The 22,432-nt window shown below is 42.1% G+C and overlaps 1 protein-coding gene across 2 annotated transcripts in view; it reads left to right on the top strand.

Annotated features, from left to right (window-relative positions):
* The first annotated feature begins 5,888 nt into the window (after positions 1-5,888).
* Positions 5,889-22,432, top strand: part of NHS (NHS actin remodeling regulator) — a 522,889-nt gene continuing 506,345 nt past the window's right edge. For both annotated transcript variants that reach the window (XM_058186909.1, XM_058186910.1), the window contains exon 1: positions 5,889-6,801. In XM_058186909.1, coding sequence (XP_058042892.1) covers positions 6,375-6,801 — 427 coding nt within the window. In that variant the 5' untranslated portion in view covers positions 5,889-6,374. The remainder of the gene's footprint in view (positions 6,802-22,432) is intronic.

The raw sequence follows: 22,432 nt of genomic DNA, 5'->3' as shown, positions 1-22,432 counted from the left end.
TTCCCCGAAGGCCATCACTCTGCTAAACAAATAATTCCCTCAACACTGTCAAACTATTTACTAAATCTGCACTACTATTAATCTTCTCATAGTTCCCATCACCAATCTCTTTCCATTTATGACTGTATGATTATAACTTGTTGCTGGCAATCCTTATGATTTATATTAATATATTGACTATCAATTGTGTTGTAAATGTTGTACCTTGATGAACGTATCTTTTCTTTTATGTACACTGAGAGCATATGCACCAAGACAAATTCCTTGTGTGTCCAATCACACTTGGCCAATAAAAATTCTATTCTATTCTATTCTATTCTTAAGTAAACTGCCAAAGGCCTTTCTTGGCAAACGTTCAGAAGGCACAGATACAAAATAAATGCAAGAAGATGAAGCTACCAATGTTGTTTTCTGGCAAAGCCCAAACGCCGTTGCTGGTCTGTTTTAAGCCTTATTGGAGGGGCCAATCATCTCTTGGCCCTACTCCCAAGTCATCCTCTTTGCTTGAGCTGTTCTTGCCTTCTGGCAGCTCTTCTCATGCATGCATTAGGAACAGGCTCCTCCTGTTCCTCTGCCTCACTACTATCAGTCTCTGGAGGCTCTGGAATCCACATCTCATTCCCCGATAGCCCTAGCCCCACCTCAGCCTCATCGCTGCCCAACTCTATTGCCAGCTCTGCAGGTTGCTGGCGGACCATAACATTATCCCTCACTGCAGGGCCCTTCTCCCGGGGCTGACAATCCGGATGCGGATGGGACAGGAATTATTCATGGAAGGCTTTCACCAAGGCAGGTGCATGCATGGAAGTTGTATCCTCCCAGGTGAAGTCCTCCAGTTCATATCCCTTCCATTCAATGAGATACTGGAATAGTCCTTTGAGCCACCAGGAGTCCTGAATGTGGTGACCTTGTACTCGGATGGTTCATCTCTGTCACGTGGTGCTGGTTGGGGATGGTCAGGTTGGCAGAGAGGACAGGCTGGCCATTCTGGGACAAGGAGAGATCTATGGAAGACTGGGTGGACACGCATTGAGCGTGGAAAGGTCAGGCAGTAGGCGACCTGGTTAATAACTGCCTCAACAAGAAATGGAGCAAGGTACTGATGGACTAGCTTCCTGACCGGCCGGTCGGATGGAAGATGCCTGGTGGACAACCAGACCCGATCCCCCACAGCCAATGGTGGCGTCACCCGCCGAGATCGGTCCACAACTCTTTTGTAGTCCTCCTTGGCTTCCTCTAGATACCGTTGCACCAACTGATGGATGGCCTGCCACTCGGACAGAAAGTCATTAGCCGCCAGTACCAGGGAGTCCAGTTTTGTGAGGGGAAAGAACCGAGGATGATATCCTACATTAGCCAGGAAAGGGGTCATTTGCATGGAGGTGTGTTATGAGTTGTTGAATGCAAACTCTGCTATTGCCAAATAATCTGACCAATTGTCTTGTTGCTAGTTCACAAAGCAGTGCAGGTATTGCTCCAGAATGCCAATAACTTTCTCAGTCCTGCCATTGGTTTCTGGATGATGTGCCGATGACAGGCAGATTTTTACATCCAAGGCTGTCATCAGCCCTTTCCAAAACTGGGCAGTAAATTAAGCCCCTCGGTCTGATATGACCCTATCTGGTAGGCCGTGCAGCCAGAAAATGTGTTGGATAAACATGCGGGCGGTGGCACGAGCTGTCAGTAACCCACGACATGGAATGAAATGCGCCAACTTTGTCAGCATGTCCACCATCACGAACATGGATGTGAATCCAGAAGACAGAGGCAAATCCATCAAGAAGTCCATGAAAATGGCACCACAGGGTCTCTCTGGTGTTGGCAATGGCTGAAGTAGCCCTGGAGGGGCTCCCATTGCTGACTTGGCCTGTCGGCAGCGAACACAGGACGTGACATAAACCTGAACATCATGCCGCAATCGGGGCCACCAAAAAATGCAAGAAACTAGATTCAGTGTCTTAAAGAGGCTGAAGTGCCCAGCCGCAGGATTATCATGGCACTGGGACAAGATAAGTCCCCAGAGCGGCCCTACTGGCACGTAGAGCCTGTCTCAGTACCTCAGATCCACACGGATCATGAAACATCCATGGAGAGGTGGGATTTACCTCTTCCTTCCATTGCTCCACGTAAGCATCATGCTGCTGTGCTTCCTGTATCTGAGCACAGAAATCCACTGGTTCCTGAACTGCAAAGAAAGACTCTACAGGCAACGCTGTCTGGAGCGGAAGTGAGTCTTCGATGTGGGAATACTCCGGTTTTCTTGAGAGTGCATCCGCCCTTTGATTGCGACCACTGTGGATGTATGTCACGTGGAAATGAAACTGGGCAAAGAAGAGGGACCACCGAATCTGCCGTTGGTTCAGTTTCCAGGTGGTCTGAAGGAACTCCAAATTTTTATGGTCCATCCGGACTTCATTTTGATGCCGGGCCCCCTCCAGAAGATTTCTCCAGGCCTCAAATGGCATCTTAATGGCCAGTAACTTCTTCTCCCAGATGGTGTAATTGTGCTTGGAAGGGTTGAGCTTCCAGGAATAATATGTGCAAGGGAAGACAGTACCGCTGGATGCACGAGCCTGGAGCAACACCACACCAACAGCAACATCCAATGCATCTGCTTCCACCACAAATGGACGATGGGGATCAGGATGCTTCAAGATAGGCTCCTTCATGAAGGCCTGTTTCAAGGCCTGGAATGCCTGCTGCTCGGGGGTTCCCCACCGGAACGGGACCTTTTTCTGTACAAGCCGAGTGAGGGACGCAGTCAAGGCAGCAAAGCTGGGGATAAAGGTCCGATAGTAGTTGGCAAACCTGAGAAGGCTCTGGACATCCTTCACTAGTCGAGGAGGCCAACTACGCAAAGACTCCACCTTACTCAGCTCCATAGCAATGCCCTCGGGAGAGATACAATGCCCCAGGAACTCGATGGTGGACTGAAAAAACTGGCATTTTTCCAGTTTCACGTACAGATGATATTCCCGAAGACGTTGCAGGACTAGATGTTGCTGTTGGTGGCTCTCCTGAGAAGGAGAGGAGATCAGAATGTCATCTATATAAATGACAACAAACTTGTCCAAGAGGTCCCTAAAAATGTCATTCATGAAATGCTGGAAAAGAGCATTGTTCAGCCCAAACGTCATGACTGTATACTCAAAATGTCCATAACGGGTGCCAAACACCGTCTTCCATTTTCCCCAGGACAGATCCAAACAAGATTATAAGCCCCTTGCAAGTCCAATTTAGTGAACACGGTAGCCTCCCAAAGCCGTTGCAAGAGTTTGGGAATAAGGGGCAGAGGATACCGTGATGCTTGCATACCGTGATGCTTGCAGTAGTTAACTTGCAGTAGTTGCAACAAAGCCGCAAGTCTCCAGTCTTCTTTTTCACGGGGCAGACAATGGCGACAATGAGGGTCAGCTAAAGCCAGATGATCCCAGCTGTATTGGTTGATCACCAGAACCCTTTAAAAGCATTTTTTCTACAGCCTCTTCGGCTGAAGAGGTTAAGAAAAAATGCTTTTAAAAGGTTCAGATGATCCCAGCTGAGCTGCGCGATCATCAGAGTTTTTTTTTTAACTTTTAAAAGCATTTTTTCAGCTGAAGAAAAAAAGTTTTTAAAAATAAAAAAACACCTTCTGATGATCGTGCGGCTCAGCAGGGCATGGGGGGGGGGAGCAGGGATTTTTGCTACCGGTTCTCCAAACCACCCGTCACCATTGCTACTGGATCACACGATCCAGTCCGAACCGGGAGCATTTCACCCTTGTTGAGTTGAGCCATCTGTGCAGATAACAAAACTACTTGTTGCTGAAGCTGTGCGTTCATGGCACAGAGCTCCTCCATTGTGATAGAGATTTGTTGATAATTATCCTTGTGGGCCGGAAAACAAACTGTTGTGACACAGGCCCAAGTAGGAAACTCAGTCAGTGAAAAAAACAAACAAACTTTATTCGAACAGCTGAGAATTATTTCATTCCCAGCATAGTTCAACTAAATGAAAGCAAATTTCTCCCAAAACAAATTCCTCAGTTCTATTGCAAACCTTGATCCAATTAGGCAAACTGACAAAGGCCTTTCTTGGCAAACGTTCAGAAGGCACAGATACAAAAAGAAATGCAAGAAGATGAAGCTACCAACATTGTTTTCCGGCAAAGCCCAAACGCCGTTGCTGGTCTGTTTTAAGCCTTATGGGAGGGCCAATCATCTCTTGGCCCTACTCCCGAGTTGTCCTCTTTGCTTGAGCTGCGCTTGCCTTCTGGCAGCTGTTCTCATGCGTGCATTAGAAGCAGGCTCCTCCTGTTCCTCTGCCTCACTACTTTCAGTCTCTGGAGGCTCTGGAGTCCATACCTCATTCCCCAATGGCCCTGGCCTCACCTCAGCCTCATCGCTGTCTGACTCCGTTGCCAGCTCTGCAGATTGCTGGCGGACCACAACAGTAGGCTGCCTCTTCTTGCAATTCCCCACTTAACAGCTAGACTACTAAATTAAAGGCCATGGAAACTTCTGAAATCCAATTCAAGTAAAAGGCATTTTAAATCATTTTAAATTCCATTGAAGAAGTGATTTTCCTTCACTTAGATCTGACCATTATTAAAGCCATACCCTTCAGCAGTAAGTTGCAGTCTCATGTTCTTCTGATGGTTTTGGATCCATCTCTAATGTTCTTGGGCATGGCAACTGAGGCTTATACATACAAGAGCACAAAACAGGTGATTGTTAATTCCTTTCCTCACAGTTAGTTTTAGCTGTGATTGGATTGCAGCATAAACCACAAGGATATTCCTAGGGGAAAAAATCCTCCACCATCAGTCTTTTATCCATGCTAGTTTAAGAAACCCTTCCATACTTCCACCTCTCACAATACTAGACAACATAGTATCAACAGTAGAGACCTTCAAATTTCTAGGTTCTACCATATCGTAAGATCTAAAATGGACACCTAACATCAAAAATGTCATTAAAAAAGCACAACAAAGAATGGTCTTTCTGCGCCAACTCAGAAAGCTCAAACTGCCCAAGGAGCTGCTGATCCAGTTCTACAGAGGAATTATTGAGTCTGTCATCTGCACCTCTATAACTGTCTGGTTTGGTTCTGCAACCCAACAAGACAGACACAGACTTCAGAGGATAATTAGGACTGCAGAAAAAAACAATTACTACCAACCTGCCTTCCATTGAGGACCTGTATACTGCACAAATCAAAAAGAGGGCCATGAAAATATTTACATCCTGGACATAAACTGTTTCAACTTCTACCCTCAAAATGACACTATAGAACACTTCACACCAGAATAACTAGACACAAGAACAGTTTTTCCCCGAATGCTATCACTCTGCTAAACAAATAATTCCCTCAACACTGTCAAACTATTTACTATGTCTGCACTATTATTAATCTTCTCATTGTTCCCATCACCCATCTCCTTCCAATTATGACTGTATGACTGTAACTTTGTTGCTGGCAATCCTAATGGTTTATATTGATATATTGACCATCAATTGTGTTGTAAATCTTGTACCTTGATGAACGTATCTTTTCTTTTATGTACACTGAGAGCATGTGCACCAAGACAAATTCCTTGTGTGTCCAATCACACTTGGCCAATAAAAAAATCTATTCTATTCTATTCTATTCTATTCTATTCTATTCTATTCTATTCTATTCTATTCTATTCTATTCTATTCTTTATGAACCACCTTGCAAGAGGTGTTTTGCTTTAGCTGTTAAACTTTTAAAGGCTTCCTTCCTCTACCTTCCTTCCGTTTTCTTTTTGTTGCCCATTGATGGTGCATTGGCACACAGCGGCTGCTCGGAATCTGCAGTGACTCCATGCGGTCATGAGAGGGAATACCTCTCACTTTCTGGTTTAAGCGAGTGCGGGTGTCTCTCCCTGCCTGCTCCTCCTCACAAAAGCTTTGGGCGAATTCCTTTCTCCGGGTTTTCAAGCCATCTTTTAAAAATCCATCCCGCTCTCTCGCGTTGAAAGCTGGAGCTGTGTCGGGAAACGAGAGACAGAAGGAGGAAGCTTGCAGAGAGCAGGGAAAAGAGGGAAGGAGGGAGCGATTAGGGAAGCAATCGATAAACCGGATCCAGAAGGTGGCCGGGGACGCGGCGCTGCGGTCGCTTTCCAAAAGCTAAAGGATCCAGACGGTGAAGAAGATCGCCATGGAGGAATAACGCGTCTGCTGATGCCGGCTGTTAGCAAGTGAAGGGTTTGGGAGAGGCGGTGGAAGCAGCCCGCGATCCCGCAGCCGGGTTGCAAAGAGCCCGGACAGTGGAAGCTCGCGGCTTGGACTGCTGGCTGTTGAGCTGGGAAGGAAGAAGCGGGCGGGGAAGCGGCGACATCAACACAGAGTGTGACGCCGCAGGCTTTGGTCATGCCTTTCGCCAAGAGGATCGTGAAGCCCCGGAGGCTGTGCCGGCAGCAGCACATCGCCTCGGTGCTAGACGAGTACTCCGGAGTCGAGCTTCCTCAGCCAGTGAGCTACCGAGAAGAGCCCGGGGAGGCGATGGACGAGCCGGGGGAAGAGGTTCCGGCTGGGCTGGCTGCCGCGCTACCCGCCGAGGGAAAGGAGAACCAGGAGGCGGCGGCGCTGATGCTTTTGGATCTGTGCTCGGTCAGCAATGTGGCTCTCTCGCGGATCCTCCGGCAACTCTCCGATGTGGCCAAGCACGCCTGCACCCTTTTCCAAGAAATCGAGAGCGAGATCCAGCTCACTCACCGCAGGGTCCAGGCGCTCCACAGCCGGATTGGCGGCGTCCAAACCATTTTGCACAATTTGGATCCCAAGCAGGAGGCAGTGCGTAAGTGAAAAACACCTTCTTCTCCCTTCCTTCCCCTTGAGGCGACCTCGACGCTGGTTCACCTCCGCTCTTTTTCGTTTGGCTCTTAATGGGAATCGGGCGCCTGGGAGGCAATCTGTGGGTGGCTCTTGGCCCTCTTTTTTCCTTCGCTTTTACCAGAGATTTGGTCTGATGGGTGAGATGCTGGTACCAAGCCGGGGTGGGGGGGGGGAAGGGACGCGGAAGATAAAATGGTGCTGCTTGGGCATCTCGGGGAGGTGTGGCCCTTACTCCCTGAACGCGGCTATTCCTGATATCCCCCCACGCCGCCCTTCTGTCTGCTGGAAAAAGATGCAGCTTCGGCAGACGAAAGTTTTCCCCTCTGCGGGAAGTGCAGATGGGACAGATTCGCCGACGTGGGGGGTAAAGGAAGCGGAAGGTTCCTGGGCCAAGATGAACTGTGCGGAAAGTTGATTGGGGTGTGCGCGCGCCTTTGATTTGAACAAGCCATTTCTGTCAAAAACGGCTTTAGGGTTGTTTTGGATTCCCAAGCGATTGCCGGAGAAAACTCGGTGGGTGGCATGGAGATGAGCCGCGGTTTGCCTTTCAGGCATCCCCCAGCCCGTCCTTCCACCTGCCTCGAGTCCGCATCCTCGAGCTGTCGGTTTCAGCCGAGAAGAAGAGCCGTTCCATGGGCTAGATTAGAAGGAGAACGAGTGATTTCGCTCGCCTTCCCCCCCCCCCGGTAGAAAACGGCGCGGCGATGCGCGGGAGACGCCTAACGTGCTGGGAGGGGATCAGTCTCTGATCTCATGCGGAAGAAGGTGAAGCGCGAGGGGCGGGGAGAGGAGAGAAAGAGGAGCCCCTGGCTATAGCTGCAGGGAAAGGAATGGGGGGAGGCATCGGGTGCAACCTACATTCCGCCACCGTAGACTTTGTAGCGATCTGTCTGACCGAATTTTCCGCGGCTGAAACTGGAGAGTGAGCAGGGGGAGGTCCACATGGTGCATGCGTGAGAGAGCCGTGCAGCGCAAGATGGGGGTCCGCTCCCCCTCCCTCCCCTGAACCGACAAGGTGACCATTCTGCAATGATAACAGACGAGTCTCTGTGTCTGCCGCGGAGAAAGGGTGGTGTTGCTAGCTGGCGATAGTGAAGCATCTAACGGAGGGCGCGGGGAAAGAAGGAAACCGTTTTAGCACAGATTTTCCTAGCCGATGTCTGCAAGTGACTGGGTTTCCTAAACCCAAACTAGCACGCCCAGTCTCTGGAGGACACTGAGTTCCCCCGTCCTTGTCGGTGGCCACTATGAGGCATTGCAAGCAATAGTCCATCTGCATTGCTTTAAATGGAACTATTAGAATATAATCTGAAGGGATATACAGTATTCAAAAACAACCTATAAATAAGCAAACAAATTTTAGCTTTGGTTGAAAAATGTCAGATAGATGGGCAGGACTGGATGGCTACAATTTATGGATCACACACTCAAGAGATATGTAAAAATATCTAGGTTAAGTCTTAGCTCAGCATTCTGGAGTCTATTTTTCTATTGGCGAGAATTCTGAAAATTATACTCCAAGAGGAGGCACCAGTTTTGAGGAAAGCTGGAAGGGTTTTTCTCTTCAGCAATATCAGCGTTCCTTGACATAATGTCTCTGGATGTAAAAGAAAGAAACATGATTCTATTGGAGAATAGGAAAGTTGTTCGCCAGCACGTTTAGAAGCACTAGATTGAGGGAGTAATATTAGGGGGTTTATGGATGTGTCCTGTCTTGCATGCAGTTCTCTCACTCTCTCCAGTCCTTCAACAAAGGATGTTTATCCATCAGATCTTCACCCTTCAACTTTATCCTTCAAAATTCTCAACTAATTTATGGTTAGTAGTCACCTAGAATGGATCATTTGGGATGATTTGGGGTGACTGGCTACTACTTAAATGAGTAAACACTGAGATTGGAATAGTTTTCATGAAATTAGAATAGAATAGAATAGAATAGAATTTTATTGGCCAAGTGTGATTGGACACACAAGGAATTTGTCTTGGTGCATATGCTCTCAGTGTACATAAAAGAAAAGATACGTTCATCAAGGTACAACATTTACAACACAATTGATGGTCAATATATCAATATAAACCCTAAGGATTGCCAGCAACAAAGTTACAGTCATACAGTCATAAGTGGAAAGAGATTGGTGATGGGAACTATGAGAAGATTAATAGTAGTGCAGATTTAGTAAATAGTTTGACAGTGTTGAGGGAATTATTTGTTTAGCAGAGTGATGGCCTTCGGGGAAAAAACTGTTCTTGTGTCTAGTTGTTCTGGTGTGCAGTGCTCTATAGCATCGTTTTGAGGGTAGGAGTTGAAACAGTTTATGTCCTGGATGTGAGGAATCTGTAAATATTTTCACGGCCCTCTTCTTGATTCGTGCAGTATACAGGTCCTCAATGGAAGGCAGGTTGGTAGCAATTATTTTTTCTGAAGTTCTAATTATCCTCTGAAGTCTGTGTCTTTCTTGTTGGGTTGCAGAACTGAACCAGACAGTTATAGAGGTGCAAATGACAGACTCAATAATTCCTCTGTAGAACTGAATCAGCAGCTCCTTGGGCAGTTTGAACTTACTGAGTTGGTGCAGAAAGAACATTCTTTATTGTCCTTTTTTGATGATGTTTTTGATGTTAGCTGTCCATTTTAGATCTTGCGATATGATAGAACCTAGAAATTTAAAGGTTTCTACCTTTAAATTTGTCTAGTATTGTGAGAGGTGGAAGTATGGAAGGGTTTCTCCTAAAATCTACCACCATTTCTATGGTTTTGACTGTGTTCAGTTCCAGATTGTTTTGGTTGCACCACAAGGCTAGTCGTTCGACCTCTCGTCTATATGCGGATTCGTCATTGTCTCGAATGAGTGTTCTTCAAACAGCATCTTTCAGTACTTCTAGCCAACTGGACTTACACTCTAGCATATTTGAAAAATGGGGAAAACTAGATTAGAACCCCAAGCTCAGGGTTAAAGAAGCATTACAAACAACGATGTTGGATCTATGAACTTTATGGTATTCCCCATCTTAGTCTTTGACGGTACTTATGTATAACAAGCCATTATGATTCTCTACCTATTTAATTTCCTTGTCTCCTTTCAAAGAACTTGGTGCTTTGAGTTCAGTAAATACGCAGTACAGGTATTGAATACTCTCTGCTAAAAGTATCTACTGTGTCTGCAAGACCACAAAGGGGATTATTACTATACCTGTTTGTTATGGAAGGAGCTGTGATTCAATAATAGAAGATTTGCTTCTCAGGATAGTTAGTTATTGTCATTTCTGAGAAGCAGGTTTTAGGCTGCTTAGTATCTGGATGAGTGGTGGGTTGAAAATCCTACATGTATTTTCTCTTATTTGTTTATTTTATTATAAAGCTTACAAGAGCAATATAAGTAGTATGTCAGCTATTGAGGTCCACCATGGAGAAAATGTGGGAAATAGACACATTAAACCCAATATCAGGAAGAATTTGACAACAGTTTCTTAAGGAGAGTTTATATTTAAAGATGGAATGATATGTGGTGAAGTGTGATGTTGTGGTGAAGGCCTATATCAGGAAGGCCTTGGTCCAACTTCAAATACAACATTTCTCTATGTAATTTTGCACCTCTCTTATTCTCAGTTCAAAAGATTAGCACAGTGTTAATAAAAGATTGGAGGAGAAAGCATGCTATCTTGAATTCCTGAAGGAAAGGTGGAATACAAATCTAACAATGCCCTGAAAGTTAAGATCTGCAGGAAATGCCCGCTTTGAAGATCTCTTGATCTCAGATCCTGTCTTTCTTGGATGTGTAGAAGGATCTTCTCCAGTGGTGGGTTTCAAAATTTTTTACTACCTGTTCTTTGCGTGTGGCTTGGTGGGTGTAGCATGGCTTAGTGGGCATGGCTTGGTGGGCGTGGCAGGGGAAGGATACTGTAAAATCTCCATTCCCTCCTCACTCCAGGAGAAGATTACTGCAAAATCCTCATTTCTTCCTGATCAGCTGGGAATTGGGAGAGAATAGACGGGGGTGGGGCCAATCAGTCTAGAGAATAGATGGGGGTGGGGCCAATCAGAATTTTTACTACTGGTTCTCTGAACTACTCAAAATTTCCACTAATGGTTCTCCAGAACTGGTCAGAACCTGCTGAAACCCACCTCTGATCTTCTCATTACTCCTAGGTTATGAGACCTATTTTTTTGAGCGATAAATTTGGCTCCCATGCTCTGAATGCTTAGATAATGCAAAAAGATAAAGTTAACTGTAAAACACTGTGAAGCAGTATGTAAGTCTAAGTGCTATTGCTATATGTTGGTATATTGAACACTCAAAGCTGCTAACAATGACCCTAACTCTAATCCCAAAACATTAAGGAGTTTAAAACACAGGCTAACATTGACATTAAAGTAAGTACTAAAATCAAAACCTTGCAAAGGAGACACAGGTAGTCCTCAATGTATAACATTCGAAGTTACAATAGCACTGAAAAATGTGACTTATGATCGATTTTCACACTTAACAACTGTTGCAGCATGCCCCTGGTCACGTGATCAAAATTCAGGCACTTGGCAACTGGCATATATTTATGACAGTTGCATGTCCTGGGGTCATGTGATTACCATTTGTACCCTTCCAACAAGTAAAGTCAATGGGGGAAGCCAGATTCACTTAATGACTTTATGATTCATTTAACAACTGCAATGATTCACTTAATAATCAAAATGGGGCACAATTTATTTAATAGCTGTCTTGCTTAGCAACAGAAATTCTGGGCTCATAAGTCAAAGTTAACTTCCCAATAAGAACCATGCAAAATTCTCCACAGAAGCCAATGAAGAAAGTGGAAGTCAGGATGTGATGCCAAAATACCTGAATATATTCAACTATTTCTGTTTATGTTTCTGTTCCACATCCTAATCTTTCCAAGACTCTAATAATTTCAGATCCTGTTTTTCTAACATAATGACACTTCTTCATTGTGTAGTGTCAACAAGTTAGCTTCAATATGTGACAATATTTTCAGTGTTTTTTTATGAAAAAAAAATCTGTTAGGGAGAAAGATATCCCATGATTATAGAACCAAGATGCTTTTTGATCTAATAAGTGCTAGGATCACTGTCTGGAAGCCAACTAATTATCCTTCAGACCTGAGCCTTTGAGACCATTGGTTTCAACTTGCATAGTTCTAAGTACTAGTTATAATCTAAAATATCTGGTGAGCACAAAATGAAAAAAAAAAAACAACTCTACCTAGACCATGTGCTGCTTCAAACCTCCATAAACACACATTTTCTGCTGAACTTGCTGCAGCATAATGTGCTCTTATATTCCCAAAAGCTACTGAGAAATAATGTTTTTAATTAATGCTGCAAATTTAGCATGTGTTAGACACTCATTTTGTAGGGGGGGGGGAAAGTGTTGTTTATTAAGCCATTAGATTGCCTTGCAGTTGTGAAGACAATTGGTGCTGTGACATCCCTAATTGCAGCACAGCAAGGATGCTTGTGAAGCTGAGACGTGCTATATCTGGGCTTCCCCCTCATTCTGAAAATATACTTAGATTTAATTGGAAATAATTAACTCCATCCTGGCACAAGAGAAACAACATGACAATAAATTTACACGGCACAGAATCAAGAGTTAGAAAGGGCCACTGAATTTAACCTACTGCTTAATGCTAGAATCCAAATTAACCCTTTGGAGTCTGAGCTTGGTTGTTTGCTTGCAGACATTTCATTATCTGATTAGGTAACATCTTCAGGGCTGGAGAGGGTTTGTTCTCTGTTTATATTTGGTGACTTACTCTGTCAATATTACTGGGGTGTGCGGTTTTCTCCTTGGTAGTTCTTTGATTAGGCTGTTTTATACTGCTAATTTATTAACAGTACTTGATTGTTTGGTTATCCAGGTTTGGGATAGATCCAGGTGATCCAGGTGATCCAGGTTATCCAGGTTATCCAGGTTTGGGTAGATCCAGGTGAGAGGTCGGAGACTCGTCTTGTTGAGACTGTTTGGGATGGGTTTGACCCTGTGACTCCTGAGGACATGGACGGGTTGTTGGGGAGGTTGAATGCCACCACATGTTTACTGGACCCGTGCCCCTCCTGGTTGGTGCTGGCCACAAGGAGGTGACATGAGGCTGGCTCCGGGGGATTATTAATGCTTCTTTGTTGGAAGGGGTTTTTCCTGCTGCCTTGAAAGAGGCGGTGGTGAGACCCCTCCTCAAGAGCCTTCCCTGGACCCAGCTGTTTTAGGGAATTATCGTCCGGTCTCCAACCTTCGCTTTGTGGTGAAGGTTGCAGAGAGTGTGGTGGCACGTCAATTACCCCAATACCTGGATGAAACTGTCTATCTAGACCCGTTCCAGTCCGGCTTTCGGCCCAGGTACAGTACGGAGACGGCTTTGGTCGCGTTGGTTGATGATCTCTGGAGGGCCCGGGACAGGGGTTATTCCTCTGCCCTTGTCCTATTAGACCTCTCAGCGGCTTTTGATACCATCGACCATGGTATCCTGCTGCATCGGTTGGGGAGTTTGGGAGTGGGAGGCACCGTTTATCGGTGGTTCTCCTCCTATCTCTCTGACCGGTCACAGACTGTGTTGGCAGGGGGGCAGAGATCGACCGCGAGGCGCCTCACGTGTGGGGTGCTGCAGGGGTCGATTCTCTCGCCTCTCCTGTTCAACATCTATATGAAGCCGCTGGGTGAGATCATCAGTGGTTTTGGGGTGAGGTACCAACTGTACGCTGATGATACACAGCTGTACTTTTCCACCCCAGGCCATCCCAACGAAGCTGTCGAAATACTGTCCCGGTGTCTGGAAGCCATACGGGTCTGGATAGGGAGAAACAGGCTCAAGCTCAACCCCTCCAAGACGGAGTGGCTGTGGATGCCGGCACCCCGGTATAGTCAGCTGCAACTACGGCTGACTGTTGGGGGCGAGTCATTGGCCCCGATGGAGAGGGTGCGCAACTTAGGCGTTCTCCTGGATGGGCGGTTGTCTTTTGAAGATCACTTGACGACCATCTCCAGGAGAGCTTTTTATCAGGTCCACCTGATTCGCCAGTTGCGCCCCTTCCTTGACTGGGATGCCCTATGTACAGTCACTCATGCTCTTGTTACCTCTCGCTTGGATTACTGCAATACTCTCTACATGGGGCTCCCCTTGAAGAGCACCCGGAGGCTCCAGTTGGTTCAGAATGCAGCTGCGTGGGTGATAGAGGGAGCCGCCCGTGGCTCCCATGTAACACCACTCCTGCGCAAGCTGCACTGGCTACCTGTGGTCTTTCGGGTGCACTTCAAGGTGCTGGTTATGACCTTTAAAGCGCTCCATGGCTTAGGGCCGGGTTACTTACGGGACCGCCTACTGCTACCGACTGCCTCCCACCGACCCGTGCGCTCTCACAGAGAGGGACTCCTCAGGGTGCCGTCCGCCAAGCAATGTCGGCTGGCGGCCCCCAGGGGAAGGGCCTTCTCTGTGGAGGCTCCCACCCTCTGGAATGAACTTCCCCCAGGACTCCGTCAACTTCCTGACCTTCAGACCTTTCGCCGCGAGTTGAAGACATACTTATTTATTCGCGCAGGACTGGCATAGAATTTTTAATAGTTTTTATTATTAGGATTCTAATTTTATTTAATGGGTTTTATTGTTTTAAATGGATTTTAATTTGGTCCTATATTTAATAAGTTTTTTAATTACTGTTTTATTGTGCACTTTTTATTGTTTTATTTGGCTGTGAACCGCCCTGAGTCCTTCGGGAGAAGGGCGGTATAAAAATTTAATTAATTAATAAATAAATAAATAAATAAATAAATAAATAAATAAATAAATAAATAAATAAATAAATAAATAAATAAATAAAAATAAATATCTGAGTATTGATTGCTGATAGGAAATGTTCTGGTCTTTTGTTTCCTTTTTAGCTTTTTCTTTTCTTTTTTTTTTTTAATCTTTTTTTTTTCAGCTCATCCAATGTACAGTTATATACAATTAGTCAGGCTTGCCCAGTCACCACCCCACTTTTTAACACTCTTTCCTCTTCTACCTTCTTCTACTTTCCAGACCTTCGTCTCCTCCTCTTATCTACATCCTCTCCTCCCTCCACCCTACACCTTCCTTCTCCCTCTTCTACCCCTCTTCCTTCCTCTTCTCCTCTTTCCTACCTCCTACTCTCTCCTCTTTTCTCCCTCCCCACCGTTCTAAAATGGTAACTGGGCAGACCCAACCCTACATTAATTATATTTATACATCTTCAATAATCCCTGTACATTAACCATCACTCCATCCTTTACCCTCAACTCCCCAATTCCCCTCCCCCTTACCCCCCACCCCCCACCCCGACTTCCCAGAACAAAATGCAGGGTATCAAAACTAACAATCATAATCCAAAATAATTCCTAAATTATAATCTCTAGTCACCCCACACATAATCACACTCTCAATTCCCCTCTCCTTCAAAAATATATCTAATACAAAATATTTCCTAAATTTACTCATATGCTATTCGATATTTTTTTATCTGATACTTATTTTGAATATAATCAATCCACATTTTCCATTCTAAAATATATTTTTCTTGTGTATAGTCTTTCAAGTAAGCAGAAATTTTTGCCATTTCTGCCAGATTTGATACTTTGAGTGTCCATTCTTCAATTGTAGGTAATTCTTCTTTCTTCCAATATTGAGCAATCAAAAGTCTTGCTGTTATTAAGTTCAAAATCAATTTAGTCTCTATAGCTGTACAATCCATAATTATTCCTAGTAAAAAGAAATGTGGAGTAAACTTAATCTTCTTTTTCAAAATATTCTGCATGATCCACCATATTTAATCCAAAATGCTTTAACTTTTTTACAAGTCCACCATATATGGTAATAAGTGGCATCTTCACAATCGCATCTCCAACATTTAGCCTGTACATTAGGATACATACATGACAACTTTTTGGGGTCTAAATGCCATCTATAAAACATCTTATGAAAATTTTCTCTCATATTTTGTGCTTGTGTAAATTTAACATTCCTCACCCAAATTCTTTCCCAAGTTTCCAACATTATTGGTTGCTGAAAATTTTGTGCCCACTTAATCATACAATCCTTAACCAATTCAGTCTCTGAGTCTATTTCTACTAATACATTATACAACCTCTTAATATGCTGTTGGCCTTGATCTCTCATTTGTTTTAACAAATTATCCTCAGTTTGCTTAACACCTATTTTTTGATCTAATTTCCATCTAGCTTGTAATTGTCCATATTGAAACCATGTATAATTTTTCCCTTCTTCCCCCATCTTTTCTCTGGATTTTAATTGTAATTCCCCCTTTTCCATACAAAGGAGTTCTTTATAGGTAACTACCTCCATCTTTTGATATATATTTATATTTTCTATCATGTGTCTCGGATTGCCCATATTGGAATCTTTCCATCTAATTTATATTGATACCTTTTTAGCTTTTTCTTTTCTTTTTTTTTTTAATCTTTTTTTTCAGCTCATCCAATGTACAGTTATATACAATTAGTCAGGCTTGCCCAGTCACCACCCCTTTTAACACTCTTCCTCTTCTACCTTCTTCTACTTTCCAGACCTTCCTCTCCTCCTCTTATCTACATCCTCTCCTCCCTCCACCCTACACCTTCCTTCTCCTCTTCTACCCTCTTCCTTCCTCTTCTCCTCTTTCCTACCTCCTACTCTCTCTTCTTTTCTCCCTCCCCACCGTTCTAAAATGGTAACTGGGCAGACCCGACCCTACATTAATTATATTTATACATCTTCAATAATCCCTGTACATTAACCATCACTCCATCCTTTACCCTCAACCACCCAATTCCCCTCCCCCTTACCCCCCACCCCGACTTCCCAGAACAAAATGCAGGGTATCAAAACTAACAATCATAATCCAAAATAATTCCTAAATTATAATCTCTAGTCACCCCACACATAATCACACTCTCAATTCCCCTCTCCTTCAAAAATATATCTAATACAAAATATTTCCTAAATTTACTCATATGCTATTCGATATTTTTTTATCTGATACTTATTTTGAATATAATCAATCCACATTTTCCATTCTAAAATATATTTTTCTTGTGTATAGTCTTTCAAGTAAGCAGAAAATTATGCAATTTCTGCCAGATTTGATACTTTGAGTGTCCATTCTTCAATTGTAGGTAATTCTTCTTTCTTCCAATATTGAGCAATCAAAAGTCTCGCGGCTGTTATTAAGTTCAAAATCAATTTAGTCTCTATAGCTGTACAATCCATAATTATTCCTAGTAAAAAGAAATGTGGAGTAAACTTAATCTTCTTTTTCAAAATATTCTGCATGATCCACCATACTTTAATCCAAAATGCTTTAACTTTTTTACAAGTCCACCATATATGGTAATAAGTGGCATCTTCACAATCGCATCTCCAACATTTAGCCTGTACATTAGGATACATACATGACAACTTTTTGGGGTCTAAATGCCATCTATAAAACATCTTATGAAAATTTTCTCTCATATTTTGCGCTTGTGTAAATTTAACATTCCTCACCCAAATTCTTTCCCAAGTTTCCAACATTATTGGTTGCTGAAAATTTTGTGCCCACTTAATCATACAATCCTTAACCAATTCAGTCTCTGAGTCTATTTCTACTAATACATTATACAACCTCTTAATATGCTGTTGGCCTTGATCTCTCATTTGTTTTAACAAATTATCCTCAGTTTGCTTAACACCTATTTTTTGATCTAATTTCCATCTAGCTTGTAATTGTCCATATTGAAACCATGTATAATTTTTCCCTTCTTCCCCCATCTTTTCTCTGGATTTTAATTGTAATTCCCCCTTTTCCATACAAAGGAGTTCTTTATAGGTAACTACCTCCATCTTTTGATATATATTTATATTTTCTATCATGTGTCTCGGGATTGCCCATATTGGAATCTTTCCATCTAATTTATATTGATACCTTTTTAGCTTTTTCATTGTTTCTTTTGAATGTAAATGTTGTTTATCTCTATGTACCTATTGATGGCTGATTTGTCTGAGTGCAAACCTTCCAGGAATTTGCTAGCATTTTTGGATTTAACTTGGTCTAGGATGCTCAGTTTCCCAGTTGAAACTATGATAAATTCTTCCATATATCATGAAATTTGTGAATTTTCATCATGTCTTTTGATTGCTATCTCATGGATGCTCTTTGCTAATCTTCTGTCTTTATGTTCTAAATAATGGCTGTTGTAGTCCTTATACTGTACATTGTAGATGAGTCCTGTTTTTTCTACTTGGGACACTGGGTCTTTTTCCCCATGTATGGCAGTGTTATCTTTTTCATAGCTTTTATTGGTTGTGCTGTAGTGGATTGGGTGGTCAGATACCTTTCGATAAAGTTGCATGAGTATCTATTTAGTTGAAAGATATTATATAGGTGGCCTGTTTCTTTTTTCTAATGTTTGGGTTGCTGCAGTGCACTTGTTCTCATTTGAATAACATTCTTACACAGGTCCTCTTGTGTTAGGTTGGATTGTTATTTTTGTAGTGGAGCATTTGGCTAGTATGGGTAGCTTTATGTTAGACTTGTGTTTCAAATTTACCATTTCCTTTATTGATGAAGAGATCCAGGAAGAGTAGTGTGTTGTTGTTTTCTTCCTCTGAATTTTCTTCCTTTGAAGTTGATGATTGTTTCCTGTATGTTCTCTAATTGTTCCTTTTTTATTATGACAAAGATGTTACCTACATACTGGATCCATACTTTTGTTTGGGGGTGTTCTATTTTCTAGATGCTGCATTACAGTCTCTGCTATGAATACTTAGAATGGTGAGCCTATAAGTGTTCCTCTGATTTGTCCATCAAATTAAAAGTAGGTGGTAAGGCAGAGGCTGATTTCTCTCTCCAAAATTTAACATTTCCAATTCCTTCCATCTCTGCTCATAAAATTTACTTTATAGTTCTCTGTTCTGTGAACTAATTCTCTTGTTCTTTAAAAAAAATAAGGACAACTTTATTAAAAATAATTCAATTAAACAAATAAAAAATAACAGAAACTGATAATTGAAGTACAAGAGGGAAGAATGAAAGAAGAATCAAAATACAAAAGTATGGAAAGAAGAAGGTAAGGAAATACGAAGACATTATTTCTGAGTTTCTTTTACAACATACGTAAGTATAAGTATACATTAAACTGTTACTCTATGTTTATTTTTCATTTTTTTTATTATCTGCCATTTTTTCTAATCATCAGATCCATATGTCATAACTTCATTTTTTTTTCTGTTTGATGCAAAGAATCCAAAAAGGTTTCCAATCAAGATTAAAATCAACCAATGTGTTTTCTCTGATCAAGGTCAGCCACTCTCAATTTCACCATTCATTCTTCCACAGTAGATATTATCAATTCTTTCCATTGTTCCACATGTAAAGGCCTGTTGTCATACATAAAAACAAAGTTCCATAGTTTTTTCAAACTGTATCCACCAGTCCCAAAAGGGAAATTTCTGATTTTAATTGTATATTAGTTTTTTAAATCTTCTGAATTAATGTATGTATTTGAATCCCAAGTTATTTACCATTTTTACATGCCCACCAAGTAAGATAAAAAGTCTCTCTTGTTTTAATTTCCAGCATATATTTGAGATACATTAATACATTTTAGACATTTTTTCTGGTGGTAAATATCAATGGTGCATCATTTTATCTATGTTTTCTTTAACACAACATCAATTCCAATCCTTTCATCCATGTATTCTCCCATTATTCTATTTATGTATTTTATGATATAATGTATGATCAAATGGGCCAAAGTTTTTAGCCCATTTGATCATACATTATTTCACTTGTTCATCTTTTATTTCAAATTTCAATAATAGTTTGTACATTTTAGCAATAGCATATTCATGTAATTCTATTTTAATTTCCATCTTACCTTGTTCAAAAGCAAAAGCCCTTTTATCTACTTTAAATCTTTTTAATTTGGATCATAACATCATAAAGGCATTTTCAGACACAATCAAAGTTTATATTTATTTCATACTCTCAGTATGGCATGTCTAATAAAATAATTTTTGAAATCTACATTTACGTTAACTTTTTCATACCATAAATAGCCATGCCACCCAAAACTTAAGTCATGCTCTTCTAGTTGCAATCTTCTATTTTTCAGTGCCAGCTACTCCTTCATCCAAACTAAACAAGCTGCACAATACAATGTCAAGTCAGATAGACATAAGCCTTCTCTATCTTGAATGTCTTGTGACTGTTCTTAACTCACTTTGCCACACAAATGTAGATATGTCTTTCTGCCATTGTTTAAATGGTACATCTGTTGTCAAAACAAAAATAACATTCTAGGGCAGGGGTTACCAATGTTTCGGACCTCAGGGACCACTAAATTCATAATTTTAAATCTCAGGGACCACTAATATGATCTGCCTAATGACCGGCTGGGTGGGCGTTGCTAGGTGGTCATATTCTGGGGTGGGCGCTGTGGTGCTCGATGTCAATCATGAGGGGCGCCTTGCCGTCCTCTATTCGCCCCTCCCCTCTCAGCCCCTCCTCTCCTGCCTGCCCAGGCTCCTTAGTGTCCCAACAGGAAGAAGTTGTTGGAGTTTAGCATTTACCATGAGAAAGAGTTGACAAAACAGCTGGCTCAGTTCAGATTGCATCTGACCGAGAAGGAGGCTCATCAGAAGCACCTCACTGAGGACTAGGAGCATAGGCTTTCCAAGCAGAGGGAAGACCTGCGGGAGTGCAAGGCCAGGTACCAGCACGTGGAGGCTCAGCAGGCTAAGATGGTCTGCCAGTTACAGGCCATGAGACAGTCCCATTGGAACAAGGCCTTCCGGCTCTTCGCCACCAGCAGCGCTTCCCTCCAGCCTTTGCCCAAAGTCCCACACCAGGAGGCTGAAGCAGCCCCTGAGTCGGAATTTCTGCCTCCCTCCACCCACACAGAAAGACCCTGAAGGGGGGAGACACTCTGCAGCAACACAAACGTTCATTGCATGTAACTGGCCCAGGGGCTGTAGTTTGAGGACCCCTCATTTAGTGCAATATTAAAAATGCAAATAATATTTCTCTGGACCACCAAAATTTTCTCATAGACCACCAGTGGTCCACAGACCACCAGTTCGTGACCACTGTTCTAGGGAAAATATTCAGCTTAATCATAGAAATTCTCCCCAGCAACAACAATTGTAGATTTACCTATCTTGACCTATCTTCTAAATCTTCATTCTGTATTCTAACATAGTTATTTTGAAACAACATATTCAGCAGCTGTTTTTTTACATTTGTGGAAAAGTGGTTTAAATATGTCAAATTAATATTCAAGTATTTTACACAGTATATAGAATAACAAGGTTGGAAGGGACCTTGTAGGTCTTTTAGTCCAAAGCATGCTCGAGTAGGAGACCTTATACCATTCCAGACAAATGATTGTCCAATCTCTTCCTGAAAATCTCTAGTGATGGAGCAACCACAACTTCCTGAAGCAAGCTGTTCCACTGATTAGTTTTCTCACTATCAGGAAATTTCTCCTTAATTCTAGGTTGGATCTCTAATGATCTTATATCCATTTCTTCTTGTCTTGCCCTCAGATGCTTTGGAGAGAGTAGATCAAACCCCTCTTTTCTATGACACTCTGTATTTCATTTCTGATGCAAGCAGGAATTGCTTATGTATTTATTTGTGGGATTAATGTAAAGATTGTTTCTTCTAAAAATGTTTACTTTCAAATCTGCTAAAAAAGTTGATGTTACATTGAATGTTTGTCTCAATAGATCAGCATTAACTTTTTCATTTTCTCCATGGTTTACAGAAGTATATTCAAATTGGTTTGACATAACAGTAGTTTGGATAAGATATAGGACCTTTGTGGCCTTCACTTATTGAAAAGTTGAAGAATGCAATCCTATAAATCGAAGCAAAGGCACTAATTGCCCTCAGGATCTAGCTAAGCAGTTCACTGACTGCATTCTAAAATGGATTAAGTTTACTACTCAAAATATGTTTGCGGGATATTTGGTAAAGCAGGATTAGTATATTCTGATGGTGTTGTAGTTTAGGTTTTAAGCCTGCATGGTTCATGTGGTTCATGATTTGTTTGTGTGAATGGATAATCTAGCTCCATCTAGCCTAAATTATTTTTCACCAAATGGAAGAAACACCTGTTCAATACTTCTCTCTATTGATGTTTTCTAACTAATTTAGCAGGATGTTATCAGGAGGGGAGCATGTTAATAATGCAAATAAAATAATTCTGATCAAATCAGTTCAGATCAAACAGTATAATTTAAATAAGATAAAATCTGTACTTTACTCTGGATAAAATGTTTTGTTTGTATACGGAGTTCTCAATGACCATCAGTAAATTATACAGTAGGGAAATGATAATTTTATACATTGGCCTGGATTGAAGTCTCAAAGTCATATATAAATTAATTACCTTGGTTCCTGAATGCTACTATGGATGTCCTTCTATCCCAAAATAACAATCTCCTGAGTTAGATTAGGTTGATAGAGACTATAATATAGCATATGCATGATCTAAAAGACAGTCTTTTATTTAGTTTTTTTTAATTATATTGAATGAACATCCTACTGTGATTTGTCAAAATTGCTTTATTGTTTAATTTACTGTGTTTCC

This window comes from Ahaetulla prasina, chromosome 5, assembly GCF_028640845.1.
Source record: "Ahaetulla prasina isolate Xishuangbanna chromosome 5, ASM2864084v1, whole genome shotgun sequence".
In the NCBI taxonomy this organism is placed as follows: domain Eukaryota; kingdom Metazoa; phylum Chordata; class Lepidosauria; order Squamata; family Colubridae; genus Ahaetulla; species Ahaetulla prasina.
This window is presented reverse-complemented; position numbering and strand designations above follow the sequence as displayed.